At 38.7% G+C, this 16,254-nt stretch overlaps 1 protein-coding gene across 1 annotated transcript in view; it reads right to left on the bottom strand.

Annotated features, from left to right (window-relative positions):
* Positions 1–16,254, bottom strand: part of NDFIP2 (Nedd4 family interacting protein 2) — an 82,438-nt gene that overhangs the window by 64,447 nt on the left and 1,737 nt on the right. Inside the window, exon 2 of the mRNA XM_006894079.1 lies at positions 15,372–15,736. Coding sequence (XP_006894141.1) covers positions 15,372–15,736 — 365 coding nt within the window. The remainder of the gene's footprint in view (positions 1–15,371; positions 15,737–16,254) is intronic.

The raw sequence follows: 16,254 nt of genomic DNA, 5'->3' as shown, positions 1-16,254 counted from the left end.
CAAAGGATACACTGACAAAGAAGATTAATCAGAACTGGCTTTGACAAGCACTGTGGCATTTGGACAAGAACAAACTGGGAGGAGGGTAGAGAGAATAGTGTAACAATGAATGAGTGGAAGCCCAAAATCTCTGTAAATGTTTATGAAAATTAATAAAATATATAGGAAAAAAAATTTTCACACTGAAATTATTTGTAGCACCACCTCAATTGCATTAACTCCAGTTTATTTCTATAATCTCAAAGTCTCTGTACACAGAGAACAATTTTTTTACATAATGCTTTGGAGAAACACCTAGGAAAGCTAAACCACATCACATTCCTGAACTTTTAAAACATTAAATTGTTCATGTTCAAACAAATCTTAAAAGCAAGCATGTCAAAACCTTGAAATCATCCAACAGTAAATCTTAGACTACTGAAGCATTTCCCAACTTGCATTTCATTTGTCTCCTCACAAAAAAAAATGTACCCACACCTGAGGTTCAACTAAGCCAAACACTTTGAGGGAAAAAAACAACAGCAAGGCATTAAAAGATCATTTATAACCATACGTGAAGTAGAATAGTCTTAATTACAACAATCTTGCCAATAAATTTTAAAATGTTAGCAGAATGTATTTCATAAATATTTAAATACAGATGAGATCTACATACATAATCTCTAAAACTCCTAAAATAATATGTTTTCAATACACAGATAAACAGACAGTATTTCAGAATATAAATGAGATGTTAAGGAGTGAATAAAAATAAGAGTAAAACCTATGAAAAGTCTAAATCTTTATAAGGCAGTAGTAACCAGTTAGTGAAAGAAAAGTCATGTATTTCTCCCTAAAATGAAGATTTTTAAAAGTGCTATAAATGCACCCTGTCAAACATGAAAACTTCTGAGACAAAAAAATTAAGGGAGTTCTGGCTCCCACAAGTTTCACTGATGCTGCAAAATAAAAACAGATAAAACCATAGTACATAAGACTCCACATTCATAAAGATGCTTATAAGACTGCTTGACGGGCTGCTTATTGGATATCTCCAGGGAACACTCATCATCATCCATATAGAGACTTAGCACTGGAAGGAAATTGTTAAGAACAAAAGACCCCAAGGGTTTATTAGAGACTTGGTGAAACCAAAACTTCATTTCCCAAAAGCATCCTTCAAATCTGGTCCAAGCCTCAGGCTTACCTGAAACGCCTCTGCATCATTGAACCAGGGATAAGCCAGCTATGGCCAAAACACAAATTACAGCCTATACTCATTTTTGTAAATAAAGTTTTACTGAAACAGCCTCGTTCATTTGTTTATGTATTGAGTATGAGTATTTTTGCACTGTGACAGAAACCAAAGCCTAAATGATTTACTAGTTGTCCCTTTACAATTTGTCCCTGATTACTACATCAACTTTACCATCACCACCTTCACTACCACCTCCAAAACAAGACTGGGCAGACCTATTTCATAAGCATATGACCAGTGAAGTCACAAAAGAACACAGCTCAGGACTTCATATTTGGAGGTAATGCTTTTGGTTAGCTCCCTGAAATTCTTCATAATTTTACCTTTACATTTATGTTTTGGATGTCAAGTCCAATGAGTCAATGAAATGTGCTAAGAGTTTACAACGTCAACTTTTGAGTAGTCTTCTCTGGAAAAAGTTGTGAAGTTATTCACTCTCTGCCTCCTGCATCAGCAAATCTCACTCCACTACCCATACTTGCCACACCTCAGTTTGAGAGATGGTAGCTGGGCTTTACTGGTGGGGGTGGGCGAGGGGGTGGGGTACCACTATGTTCTGTCACTGCCTTCCGGAGATTTGGCACAAGCACAAGCACAAGCAAGGTTGAGCTTAGGTACCTCAAGGTATCACCAAGGTACATTTAACAGAGAGCTCGACAGGTAACATCTCAGCCACTCAAGATTTAAGTAAAAAACACATCCTATCATGGTGGTTGCAATCCCTCAGCGTGCAGCCATCTACCAGGGCAAGCAGCAGGCCTGTACAATGAAAGATAAACCTTGCCACTGCTGGTTTTAGACTTGTGTTTTCATTTGGACCACGCAAATTACATAGCTGACCCAGACTGCTTTCATGAAACAAGTCATAAACCGTAGTTTAGAGTTCCATTTTTCCACCAAATTCAGCATACACTATACATTTCTATGTTTAGCCCCATACCAGTATGAGTCACTCTCCAGCTTACTGCAGCCAGTTTTCTTCGGATTTCTTAAACCGTCAAATTCCAGTCTGTTACAGCCATAGAGCTTTCTTCCCATGTATTTAATGAACAAAATTTCTACTTTAAGCCATTAACATCACACCTGTACTGCCCACCAACCCTATCTTCATATTTCAATCAGGTCTTAGCCTATCACACCTTCAGAGGAAAAGTTGCTATGGTTGTTGATGTGTACCCATCAAGTTGGAAAGACTCATAGGTGACCCTCCACCGGGTTTTCTGAAGTAGCATAATCACACAGGAGATTTTCCACAGGAAGAGATTTCCTATCTTTCCAAGGAATGGCCTCTCCTAAAATGTCCAAAATATTAGTCGAAGCTTCACCAACTTTGCCTCCAAGGAACATTCTGGTTGCCCTTTCTCCAACACCTATCTCTTTGTTCCTTCTCAGAGGAAATGGAAATCCCTAATTATCCTAATTCCCATCTACTGAAGAATCAAACCAAATCCTATGGTACATACATGGTCTTTAATAAATTCTTCCTTCCATATATCCTTGGAGAAAAAGAGTTTCTTTTTCTCTCCCATTGAACTAAGGTTGGTCATATGACTGATCTGACCAACAGAATGCAGTAGAAGCCTAAGTCAATGGCAGCTTCCTCTTCCTCCTGTGCTAAAAGAAGCTGAGGTCAGAGAAGAGAAACTAGGCACAAAGAAGCCAAACACTTCAGTCAATAATATAACCAATAGTTAGCATCAGCTGCGAGCCAAGTGAGTCATCTTGAATTTTCCAGCTTCAGTTTCGCAGTACTGCTCTACCAGAAATATCATAAATGAGTGGTTGTCACAGAAAGAAATTTCTTTTCTCACAATTTAGGAAGCTGCTGATGTCATTGTTATGTGCCATCAAGTCACCTACAACTCATAACCCTCTGAACAACAGCGCTGAAGCCTGCCCTATCCTAAACCAGTCTCACTAGCTCTGACACGCCACAAAGCCCCAGGTACTGCATCAATCTATCTCATCCAGTCTTCCTCTCCTGAGATGTCCCTCCAGCCTTCCAAGTATGATGTCCTTCTCCAAGGACTGGTCCCTCCTGGCCACGTGCCCAAAGAAGGTAAGAAAGGGCTTCAAAATCCTTGCCTCCAAGGAGAAGCTTGCTTTCACCCTCTCCAAGACAGATCTATTTGTTCTCCAGGCGGCACATGGTATGTTCTATATTCTTCTCCAGTACCACAACTCAAAGTCATCAATTCTTCTTCTGTCATGCTTAGTCACTGAAGCATAGTAAGTAATTGTGAAAACCACAGCCAAGATCAGAAGCACCTTAGTCTCTAGACTGACATCACTGCTCTTTAGCACTTTGGATAAGTCCCTGACAGTAAACTTCCCCAATGCAATTCATCCTCTGATTTCCAATTCATATAACTAACTCTATAGGAATCTAAGGGAAGCCTTTCTCCATCACTCAGTTCTGAAGCAGGGCCCATGTCCCTCTAGCTTCTGTTCCAAAGTTCTTTATGTGCAATGTTATTGTCTTTCCTCTGTACATAATCTGCTCATTTCATATTTCAGAAATGACTGGCATATGATACTCCCTAAACCATAGGCCCTAGTAACTATAAAAAAGAAAATCCTATTCACATTGGGGCTAAGATTCCAATATGTGTTTTAGATATACAATTTAAGCCATAACACAACTCAATCATGCTTAAAGAGACTCTGTTCCAGATAAACAACATGTGGAAAAGAACTACTACTCCACTAGGCCCAGTAAAGATAACAAAATCCTATGCTTTGAGCTGTTAAACAGAGAAAAGTAAAACATCACACTTCGATCACCAGCTCCATTATAGCTGTTGCTATCAAGAGCCGTCAGGTTGACTATAGCTCAGAGTCACTCAGAGTAACCCTATGAACCCGCCCTATCCTGTGCCATCCTCACAATGCCTGATATACCTGATTCTATTGCTACAGTTACTATGTCAATCCATCTTGTTGAGGGTCTTCCCCTCTTTCACTGACCCTCCATCTTCCCAAGTATGATGTCCTTTTCCAAGGACTGGCTTCACATCTCTTCTGTCTCATTTTTCTCATGTGCAACATTAAGATCATAACATTATCTATCTCACATTAATCCAAGGATTAAATGTAACAGAATGTATAGAAGTGCTTAAGAGTTCTATTCAATATAGAAAAATACTGAATATATCATGGACTGTCAAAAGAACAACTTTCTCTTGTACAAAATTCAACCAGGGTGCTCCTTAAAGGCAAAAACGGTGAAACTTCCTCTCACTTACTTTGGGTGTTATGGGAAGCCAAATTTCATACCAAATATTATATGAAAACCTTGTTCAGGAACTGAAGAAATTACAAATTTTTAAGTTAGGATTTCTCTTGTGATAGATCCCTGCAGACAAGAGACAACTAGGGCCCCCCTACAGAGGGATTGTTACTACCTGTGAAATACTTCCTGAGCTAGAGCCTTAAGCTGACAATAGAGAAAAATCCAGCTTCATTTACAAGGAATTCTTTTTATGATTTGTGTCCCCTGATTATCAGTAAATATACAGAGAGGCATGGCTTGAGGTCCTCCAGCAGGGAACTTCTGGCTCCCTGTCTTTTATGCTGTTTTATCTCACTGCTGGCTGGCTGTCTCATTATTATTAATTATAAAATACTTTACCCTCGGTCTGCAACAGGGTGTATTTTCAGGAAGAAATAATCCTTGGAAAGAAATATCATACTGGGAAAGGCAGAGGGTCAGTGAAAAGAGAGGAAGAGCCTCAGTGATATGGGCTGATATGGTGACTGCCACAATGGGCTTGAGCAAGACAGAGATCAGGAGGATGGGGCAGGATGGGCAAGGTTCACATCTGCTACTGCTACAATCACTAAGAGCTCTGGTTGACTGCGTGGCACCTAAGAACAACAACAAAAGAATTCTGGCTCTATTTCTGACAGGACAAACTGTGTGGTTATTAATGCTATTTTTAACAACAATAATGTTGTTGTTGTTGTTTAATGCTGTCGAGTCGTAGACGACTCATAGCGACCCTATGAACGAACAGCCTGAGCACTGTTCGTACATAGAGTTTCCGGAGGCAAGCCATTTTGGAAGTGGATGCCGCTCCTACTTCCAGGCTTGATTTAGTCGGGAAGCTCCAGCCAACACTGTCCACCATGGGTGCCCATTACCACGACTGGCACATCACTGTCACAGGCTTCAGCATCACAACAATCACGAGTTACCTCTGTACAGCAATATTGTTATTGTAATAACAATAATACCCCCCATTAATTTAATCAACTTTATTAACTTTTTCCAAAGCACATATTTTTATCTCAAATTATGAACATTTATCTGTTCTCCACCAAGCAGGAGTCATGAGGTAAGAATCTACCAATCATATTCACTAACATCTATAATAGAATATGGCAAGCAAAAAAAAAAAAGAATATGGCAAGCAAAGATTCTCCATAAATTATACATATATTAAATAAATAACTAAATATACAAGTTATAGTGCTTTTGTTTAACAGTAAATCAATAACCACATCTAAAAATTCCTTCCATATCTTAAGTATAAGGGCACTCTGGTGGCTGAGGGATAAGAAGTGCTACAATCTCAAAGGCATGTAGTTTGAATCAACCAGGAGAAGGATGAGCAATCATATGTCACGCAATTAACTGCCTCTAATAACCCACTGGAGGATGAGTTATGGGTCAATTGTGACTTGAGGGCACACAACAACATCTTAAGTACAAGAAGTAATCAAAACAAAATAAACAGATAATGGATCTATATTTTCCTAATTACATGTTTACTTCTTAACTGCAGAAATATTACTACAAATTATTACTAGATATACTATTTTTAAATGTTTGAAAAATGGCTAGCATAAGATTCAATGTAGTTTGAATATTCAAATATATACATCAACTACAAATGCTAAAGAAATTGAGGATGTCTACGAACTTCTGAAGTTTGAAACAGACTGAACATGAAATCAAGGTGTATTAGTAATAACTGGTGACTAGAATGAAAAGTTGGAAACAAAGGACTGGTAGTTGAAAAAAATATAGACTTGGTGACAAAAATAAGGTTGGAAAACAACCTAAGTGCCCATCAACAAATGAATGGATAAAGAAGCTCTGGTATATTCACACAATGGAATACTATGCTGTACTGAAAAACAAGGAACTCATGCAATATTCCAAATGGGTGACACTGAGTGAAGTATCTCAGTCACAAAAGGACAAATACTGCATGGTGCCACTGTTGTAAAGCAGGACTGACCTCAGGGTTGGGTGGAGGCTGAGAAGGATGGGTTCAATAATGTATACTGCATTCAAACAGATGAGGGAGAAAACTGTTTAAGAGGGAAAATTATTGGGGATTTTTGTCATGACAGGAGTCCAGAGTGAAGGCTGTATAGTGGAGTGGACCTGGGAGGAGGGACTGTAAAACAATGAAAGAATTTTACTCTTCCAAGAGAGTAGGGGGGGGGGCGGGGTAGAGGGAAGAAAAGTACAACAATGAATGAATGAATGGAAATCCAAAGTCTCTGTAAATTTTCATTGAAATTAATAGTAAATTTAAAAAAGGAAAAAATAAGGCTGGAGATGAAATTAAGTTTTTTCTAGCAGTGATTTTATTCACTGCAAATATCTTTCTAAAAAAAAAAACAAACCTTAAACAGTAACTACACCCTTAAACCTCACCTGATGAGCTACCCAGGAATAAGACTATCTCTGTTGAAAGAGTCAATGGAGAGGCCAAAATTAGCAGCTGAAATTTGTAAAAAGGCTCATATGTAAATTCAAACTGAAACTGAAGAAAATTAAAGCCAAGTTCACAAGAATCAAAATACAACCTTCCATTCTATCCCATCTGAATTCAAAAACTACCTCAATAATAGATTTGATGCACTGGGTTTGAATGATGGAAGACCAGATAAGTGGGATGGCATCAATGATCAAGGTTATCATCCACGAAGACAGCAAAATATTATATTAAAAAACATAGGGAAGAAAAAAAAAAAGAGCAAAATGGATGTCCAAAAAGAAAGGCTCTGAGCAATACATTATAACATAGAGAGGCCAAAACAAAGAAATGCTAAAGCAAACAAGATGAACAGAAGACTTCAAAGGGCAGCTAATAAAAAACAAGGCAAAGTTTTCTAAGGAAATGTGCAAAAGCTGGAGTTAGAATATTGTAAGAGAAAAACGTGCCTAGCACTTTCCAAGTTGAAGAACTGAAGAAAATGAAAGAAAAGTTGCAATACTGAACAATTCTACGGAAAAAAAATCTCAAATGATGCTGGAAACATTAAAAGAAGGAAGATGAAAGACTATGGAGTCACCAAAAAGAACTAGAGTCAATTCAGGAAATAGCCCATACAGAAAGAAGTTTAAAGTGCATTGAATGCACTGGGAAAAAGTTAAGACCCCAAGAACTGATGGAATACCGACTGACATGTTTCAACAAACTGATGCAGACCTGGACATGCTATCCAGTCTCTGTCAAGACATTTTGAAGACATTTACCTGGCCAATTAACTTGAAAGGATCCCTATTTCTTCCCATTCCAGAAAGAAGGTGATCAGTGTGTGGAAATTATCAAACAGTACCATTAATATCATGCTGTTGTTACTGACTGCCATTGAGTCAAGCACGACTCATAACGACCCTATGAAAAAAAGACCTGAAGCCTTTCTATAACTATCATCATTTCTCAAAGTTCATAATGTTTCCAGAGGCATGTTGTTTAGGAAGTAGATGTCACTCCTGTTTCCAAATTTATATCATGTGCAAGTAAAATCTTAGTGAAGATTATTTTAAAAACACCTAGAATAGTATATTGGCATCAATTCAAGCTGACCTCAAATGAGGTGATGGCATTAAGAATAACACTGCTTGCACACCCATGTTTATAGTGGCTTTGTTCACAATAGCAAAGAGCTGGAAACAACATAAGGGCCCATCAACAAATGAATGGATAGAGAAGCTGTGGTATATTCACACAATGGAGTACTACACTGCATTGAAAAACAAAGAACTCTACAGCTGCTTTGAAAAACAAGGAACTCATGAAATACTATTCAAAATGGGTGACCCTGAAGGACATTATGCTGAGTGAAGTATCTCAGTAACAAAAGGACAAATACTGCACAGTGCCACTGTTGTAAAACGGGACTGACATCGGGGTTGGGGGAGACTGAGAAGGATGGGATAAATTATGTATATTGCATTGAAACAGATGAGGGAGAGACTGTTTTAAAAGGATATATAATTAGGTATTATTGTCATGACAGGAGTCCAGAACGAAGGCTGCATAGTGGAGTGGATTTTGGGGGAGGGATTGTATAATAATGAAAGAATTTTTCTTTTACTTTTCAAAGAGAAGAGGGAACTGGCGGGGGGGAGGAGGGAGGTTGGGCAGAGAGAAAAGTGCAACAATGAATGAATGGAAATCCAATATCTCTGTAAAGTTTCATTAAAATTAATTTTTAAAAAATATAAAATAATTAAAAAAAAAAAAGAATAACACTGCCGATGTCAGATGGCTGTTTTCTGAAAGCAGAAATTATCCAAAAAAATGTTTACTTGTTAGATCATCATAATCTGTTCTACTTGGGAGCATACTGTCAGGAACCAGTCCTTGGAAATGTACATCCTGCTTACAAAGGTGGCAGAACAGAGAAAAACCCTCAACAAGATTTATTGACACAAAGACTAAAACAATGTGCCTAGGATGGTGCAGGATAGGGCAAGGTTTAGGCTTGTTCTAAGGATTGCTGAGTTGTAGTCAACTTGATGGTACCTAACTAACAATAATCCAATGCCTCAGCTATTTCATTAAAGAGACATATGAAAACATACATCCACAAAAAGAATATTTACAACAGCTCTACTCATACTACCTAGACAACCACAACAACTCAAATGTCTATTAACAAAAGTAGCATATTTTGTAGTATATTTACACAATGGAAAGCAATTCAGCAATAAAAGATACGTTACAGATACAGTAACACAGATCTCATAATCTAAAATGTCATGAGTGAAATAAACCTTGGAGATTATACACTGTACAACTCCATTTATAGGAAATCTTAAAAGAAGGAAAAATAATCAGAACAGTAGTCTTCTGGGAAGTATGGACTGACTGGGAAGGGAAAGGAGGGAACTGTCTTCAGTGATACCAGAGGTCAAAAGACACTCTCTGTAAAAGGCAGAATACTAAGAATTTCATGCTCTATGGACTCTGCCTCACTCAATTTTGTCCTTACATTACAAAAGTAACCAGCAACAATATGCAAGTTAAAGGGCAGGGCTATGTTCCAATAAAATTATAAGAAGGAATATAGTTTGCCATTCCCTATAAATTGTTAATGATTTTTCTTGAATCCACAATCAACACCCATGGTAATACCTGTTAAGAAATCACAAAGTCATGTTGCATTGGGAAAATCTGCTGTCAAGGACTCTTCCAAAGTGTTAAAGAGTAGTGTGTTAATTTAAAGGCTAAAATGTGCCTGATCCAAGTCAAAGTATTTCTAATTACTTACTACGCATCTAAAAGTTGGACAAAGAATAAGGGTGGCTGAAGAATAATCAATGTCTTTTTACTGTGGTGTTAGAAAAGAGTTATTAAGTCCCATGGATCGCCAGAAGAAAAAATAAATTCTCCTGGAAAAAGTGTAACCAGGGTAATAACAGGTAACAACAGTATTCTATATCTTGAAAATGGTTTGGGTTACATGGGTATATGCAGTTGTCAAAACTCATTCGCTAAGATACTTTAGATCTGAATATTTCAACTTATGCCAATTTTACTTCAAATTAGAGGCAGTGGGGGGAGGGAGGGGGTAGAGAGGGGACCAAAGCTAAAATTATTAAACTCAAGACTAATGATAAACATATGATCTGCAGTAAAGTATACGGGTATCTAGAACTTACTTTTTGAAATCCAACAAAAAATAAATACATAAATAAGTGGCTATACAAACAACAAATAAAATAAATGTTAACCGCAGAGAAAGATCCTTCACAAGACACACTGAGACAGAGAGAGCAGCAAAGCAGAGGCTGTGTCAGTGACTAAGAATAGGGAAAGGTTCTAATGTGTTGGTGACAGAGCCACTATTTGTCACACTGGCACCTAACAACAATACAGGAGTTTCAACAGTGATAATTCTTTCAACACTTATATATATTTCCAAGATTTTAAACAAAATTTTAGGAAGAAATAAACTAAGAGGGCATTAAGATTTTTTACTAAGGTAAAAATCCAATTCATATTCTACATGTATGGTTCAAGCTGCATAAATGACACAGTGAAAACAGATGAAAGAAAAAAGCAGCATGTAGGTATCTACAGTTGTACATGCTATAGAAAGCATCAACATTTAAAGAAAAGAAAGAAATATAAGTTTATTAAAAGGAAAAAAGTCATGGAAGTAAAAATATATTTTATACTTCTTGATATCAGGAATAAGAGAGCCCAAAGTGTCGATCTAACAGAGAAATCAAGTAAAATGAGGGCAGAAAGCAGGAGTGGCATCCACTTCCTAAACAACATGCTCCAGAAACTTTATGAACTTTGATAAATGTTGATAGTTGTAAAGGGTCTTCAGGCCTTTTGTGTTCATAGGGTTGCTATGAGTCATGTTCAACTCAAAGGCAATCAACAACAATAAAAACAATCTATTGGATTAAGCAACTGGTTGGCTCTGGTTACATAAAAGAGGTGTGGGGAGAGTATAAACCAGTTAGTGATTAGTTTCGAGGGGGGAAAATCAAGCAAGGTCAAGAAAATAAGCTGTTTTAAGGAGAGAAGAACAAGAGATAAAAAGAATGTAGTGTTCAAGTGCAAAATAAAAAGGAAAAAGTACACCTAAATACTCCCTATATAGGATTTTTTCCAGAATATGGACTGTTGGGCAAGGCAGTCTGCCAAAGATCTGAGTAACCCTACACATTCTTGCTGATGGTGCCCCTGTGCAAAGTTTATCCATCGAATACTGAGCAAAAATGAAGGTCAAGGTGATAACAAGAGACAACTGCTTTCTCAGGGGAAAGCAGACTACTTGTGTGTTATTTGCAATAATGCTTGCAATTCACCAAAATAAGTGTTGAGGTCCATGGCCATGATTTCTCAGTTGATATGTACACCCACTACATGTGTCTATGTGGACCCATCAACCCTTGGGAAACATCAGAGCAATGAAAACTTACACAAAACACAAACACATTCTCACTGCTTATGTACTATGAGTCATTTGTCACTGACCTGGAAGTCTACCTGACCCTGGCAGATTCATGACACAATAATAGACTAACATATTAGCTCATAAATAGGCTAAATTCAAGTTTTCATCTTTTTGCAGTCCTTAACATAGACAAAGCACTGTTGACATTCATAATATGCATAATATTTCTGTTTAGAGTTATTTACTGACCATATGCCAGTCTCTGTATTATGTCTTATATATCTCATTTGACTTTCATTAAAATCTCAACAAAGTACAGTAAGAGGAAATAGAAACCCTAGTAACACAGTGTTTAAAGTGCTTGGCTTCACAGAGCTACTTTTATAAAGACATACAGCCTTGGATGCCCTACCATGATGAGTCCTGTGGTTTCAAGGTGCTAAACCAAGGTCTTACAGACTGAAAATACAGAACTTCTCACGGCTTTTAATATATCGTTCAGGGATATCTATTACACATTCTATAATATAGGAGTTTGGGGAACTACTGCTATAATCATGACTGCCAATTTAATATGTACGCAGAATCCCTTTTAATTAAGTCTTAGTAGTCAGCTTGATGCAGGTACACAATCCTTTAAGTAGAGAACATTCAAGTCAGAATGTGGCCTAACAGCTGACCCAAGGCAACTACTTCATTGTTCTACAATATTGCACATCTTCTAGCAAGCAAAGCTAACGTTCTCACAATACAAAACAATGCATCACACCTGTCTTTTTTTTTGAAAGTGGAAAAGTAACCCTTTTTTGGTGGTTTTCCACTGTTACTTATAGCTTTAACATTTAGATCTTTCAAATAGAAGATTCTATAGAAAAAGCTGTTCCAAACAAAAACTGCACTGGTTAATGGCAGTATGTCATTCTGATAGGCCTAACAATAACTTTTTGATATGGAAATTTAAATTTTATCACTTTAAATAAGTGACAAACTCCAAATACTCTTTCATTTCTAGGGCTACTCTTTTCTTATCCATCCTTTAACAATGAATAGCCAAAGTTGCTAACTGGCCTAATCCAAAATCTTCCCAAACAAAAGATGCTAAAAACAGCCCCAAAACAGTGATATATATTATATATATATTAGCCAGACCAGCAGACTGGCCCAAGTAATTTATTATTATTGTTGTATGCCATAAAGTTGGAACTGACTCATAGCTGACCAACTCTCCTGTGGGTCATCAAAGGCAGTAAACTCCATGGCAGGAGAATGCATATCTTTCTCACATGGAGCAGGTGGTGGATTTGAACCACAAGGCTCTGGGTTAGCAGTTCAATTCCTTACCACTAAGCCACCAGAGCTCCCCATGCAATGTACTTCAATTAATCTGTGTCTCTGGCATATACCTAGACATATACCTAGACAGACAGATCAGGCAAGTCTCTCTCAACAAACTCAAAAGCTACACTGAACAAATGAAATTATAGGTACTTACAGAATAATAGGAATTAAAATGGTGCCAAGATTCTCACTTTGCCTTACAAGGAAAACAAACTGTTATTTTAACTACTTAAAATGAATACCTTTGCAGGACTGATTTTTGATTTTTTTTTTTCCCTCTTCAATAAAGGAATGCATGTCTCCACCCATTTAGCTTATGTAGCACACATCTCTAGTCTGATTTGGGGGGGGGGAGGGGCAATAAAACATCCTGTCCACTATTTTGTTTTTTTGTTTTGTTTTTTTTTTTCTGTCCACTATTTTGAAAGGTGTCATATATAAATCAAGTAGGAAGCAGCACCTTAAGACGAACAAATTTCACTATGTGAAATTCCAGGGAATTTCAAAGAATAAGATTAAGTGTATCACTTTTCAGCAAGTCACAAATGATGAAAACAAATGTTACAATGTAATAAACCATCTTAAGACACAAGTTGTATCATTTAAGAAGTTGTGAAATGTTTTCTAAATGTCCTTAAAGAAAGTTATCCAAGAGAACACAGTCAAAGCAAATGAGATAATATTCAAAGGTGACGCAGAGGTTAAAACTTTCAATTGCAATGCTGCTCAAATCCACCATGCTGCTCCATGGGAGAAAGAGGTACCGGTCTTTCTATACTGACAGCCCTGGAAACCCTACAGGCAGATCTACCATCCTATATGGTTGCTATGATACCCAAGTCTCAACAGCAGTGGGTTTATTTTGATTTAACGCCATTAAAATAAACAAATAGGAACAGGCAAGAGATGAGAAAAAGGAATACATATCTATTGCATTTTCTGTTTGCTAACATCTTTCAGAAAAAATAGCAAACCCTTTAGAAAAAAAAATCAAACCACCAAAAATGGTATTACTCTCACAACTTGGAAAATGTCTTCAATATTTTTATATTGCAGCAGTATTTTTCAAAAATATTCAAAAAAATATTGAAAACTTTTTGAGAATTCAGAATATGGGTCTTTTTCAAGGTTTTACAGGATATAAAAATCGGGTGAAAATATAAACATGAATATATACATTTATATTTATATTTATATATATATATATATATATATTTACATACACTAGTATTTCATCTTTCAAGACCCTTCACATTTGTCAAAATGCATGTATTATTAGAAATTTCTCGTCCCCAGCAAAATCTTATATGAGCAAATATATTTGAAAGGTGAACTCTATGGACATTGGGTCTATATTCATAAAAGTTTCTAAAAAGTATAGAAAACTGCACCATCAACACTAGGAATATGGGTTCCCCCCCTCATCTAACTCAGTAAAAAATGCTTAACTAAATTATCATCTTAAAATGTGTATAACACGTAACCAAGCTACAAGTGAAGAGTGCTGGGTCCATTTTCAAATAAGAGTTTACAACTGTCATCTCCACTAGACATCAGAGGTCTGGTGGAGCAGTGGTTAAATATTCTCTCTGCTGATAACAAGTACGTGGTGGACTCATCCGCGGCCCCACAGGAGAAAGGACGAGGCTTCCATAAAGATTCTAATCAAAGGCAACTCATAGCTGACTTTTCACAGCGAGTTTCCCAAGGCTGTAAATGGCAGGGGAAGAGACTATCCATTTTTTCTCACAGAGCTAATGGTTGGATTCAAACTGAACCCTACTGAGCTACCCGATGCTACAGGTTACCAGAAATCCGGATCAACCTGACCGCAAACAACAGTCATTACTAGGATTATTACATAAAGGAAATATGTATTTAAAAGCACTGAAATACCAAGGCAAACTTTTCACCAATTCCCACATATAATCAATTACAAAGACTTACATGGCACACTATTAAGCTAAACTACTTTTATTTTTTTTTAAAAAATCTTAATACAAGTTTTACATTTTGGTGTCATTAATAAAAAACGTCCTCTGGTTCCCCCCCCCAAAAAAAAAACATGCGGGGTGGGGGACAATATATATTCACTTGTGAAATGAACATAAAGGAAAAGGACAGAATGGCAGGATAAAGCCGAGCACAAGACCCCCACTCCAGCTATGGCCCAAAGTTCCACGATTCCTAACCTACATTATGACTAATCCACACCTCACCCTACCGTCCCCTGCCTCCCATTCTATGACCGGGATCCACTTCCCAGCAGAAAAGGGAGCGGGGCATCTTTCCCCGTAGAAAATCAACCAGCATATCGCAGGGAGGAGTCAAGAAATAATGAGAAAGCGAGAAATAAAAGAATTAAGTTTTAAGGTGTGTGTGTGTGTGTGTGTGTGTGTGTGTGTGTGTGTGTGTCTTTAGCTGGTTCCAGGGTGCGCAGGAGGCGCGGAGGAGACTTGGGGCGGAAAGGAGGGTCCCTAAGGCAGGTTACAGAGAAAAGAGGTGGGAGGCGACAGTTCTGGCCAAAGCAGTCGGCAGCACGTCCCCCCGCCAATCACAGAGGAAAGGGACTCCGGCGGCCACGGCGGGGACGCTCCCGGGTCCCCGGCGGCGCAGGAGGCCGGCAACTTACCACCTGGTAGCGGCTCGTGCCCGGCTGGTGAAGGTCCATCCTGCCCGGCTCGGAATCCGTCTTCCGAGCGGGCGACTCCCCTCGGCGCTCAGCCCCCTCGGCCACCTCTGTCGTCTTCGTCGTCGTCGCCGCCGCTGCAGCGCCCCTCCGGCCTCTGTTCCTGCCGCCGCTGTCGACCGGCAGGTCCGTTTCACTTCCTGTCGCCCGCGGAGCAGCCGCCCAGCGTTCCGCGTCGGCAGCAGGTCGGAAGAGCAGCTCCGGGGCGCCGCGGAGCTGGCGCGCGCGACTGGGCATGCTCGGACGCGGCGCGCGTGCGCGCTGGCTTCGCCGCGGCCTCCGGCAGCGTCGGGAGTGGGAGGGCCTTGCTGGGTTAGACAAGATGGAAAAGTAAGAGAAGGTGGAGGAGCTGGCTTCTTAGACAGTGGGCGGTAGCAAAAAGAGAGGAGGTGGGGGTGGAAAGTCCGCGTCCTTGATTGGTCTTTTCCATGTGGGCGGATTTCACCTAGGCACGTCTGCAATCACAGGGCACAGGGAGATGTCCAGATGAGAGGAGATGCGTTCATAGAGCACCTGAGGACCGGTCACTTATTTACTCAACACTTCCTTTTATTATTCACCCAGCTTAGGGCAACGCAAAGAAACTCATTTCTAGGACATTCCTAAAACTCTCATTTAAATAATTTCTTGTCCGTGGTTAAGTGCCGTGGACTATGACTCATACCAATCTTATGAACGGCAGAGCTGAATCCTCCCTTATCTTGTGCCATCCTCAGCACTTCTGATGTACTTAGGTTTATTATGAATATTGTGACTAGGGTAAAGGTATGTCTTTTTATCTCGAGTTGCTATAATCAAGGATGCTTTCGGCAGAACGTTAAATGAT

Source organism: Elephantulus edwardii, unplaced genomic scaffold, assembly GCF_000299155.1.
Source record: "Elephantulus edwardii isolate Elephantulus edwardi_28Jun2011 unplaced genomic scaffold, EleEdw1.0 scaffold00134, whole genome shotgun sequence".
NCBI classification, from domain to species: domain Eukaryota; kingdom Metazoa; phylum Chordata; class Mammalia; order Macroscelidea; family Macroscelididae; genus Elephantulus; species Elephantulus edwardii.
Note: the sequence above shows the minus strand (reverse complement) of the source record. Positions and strands in the feature narration are given on the sequence as shown.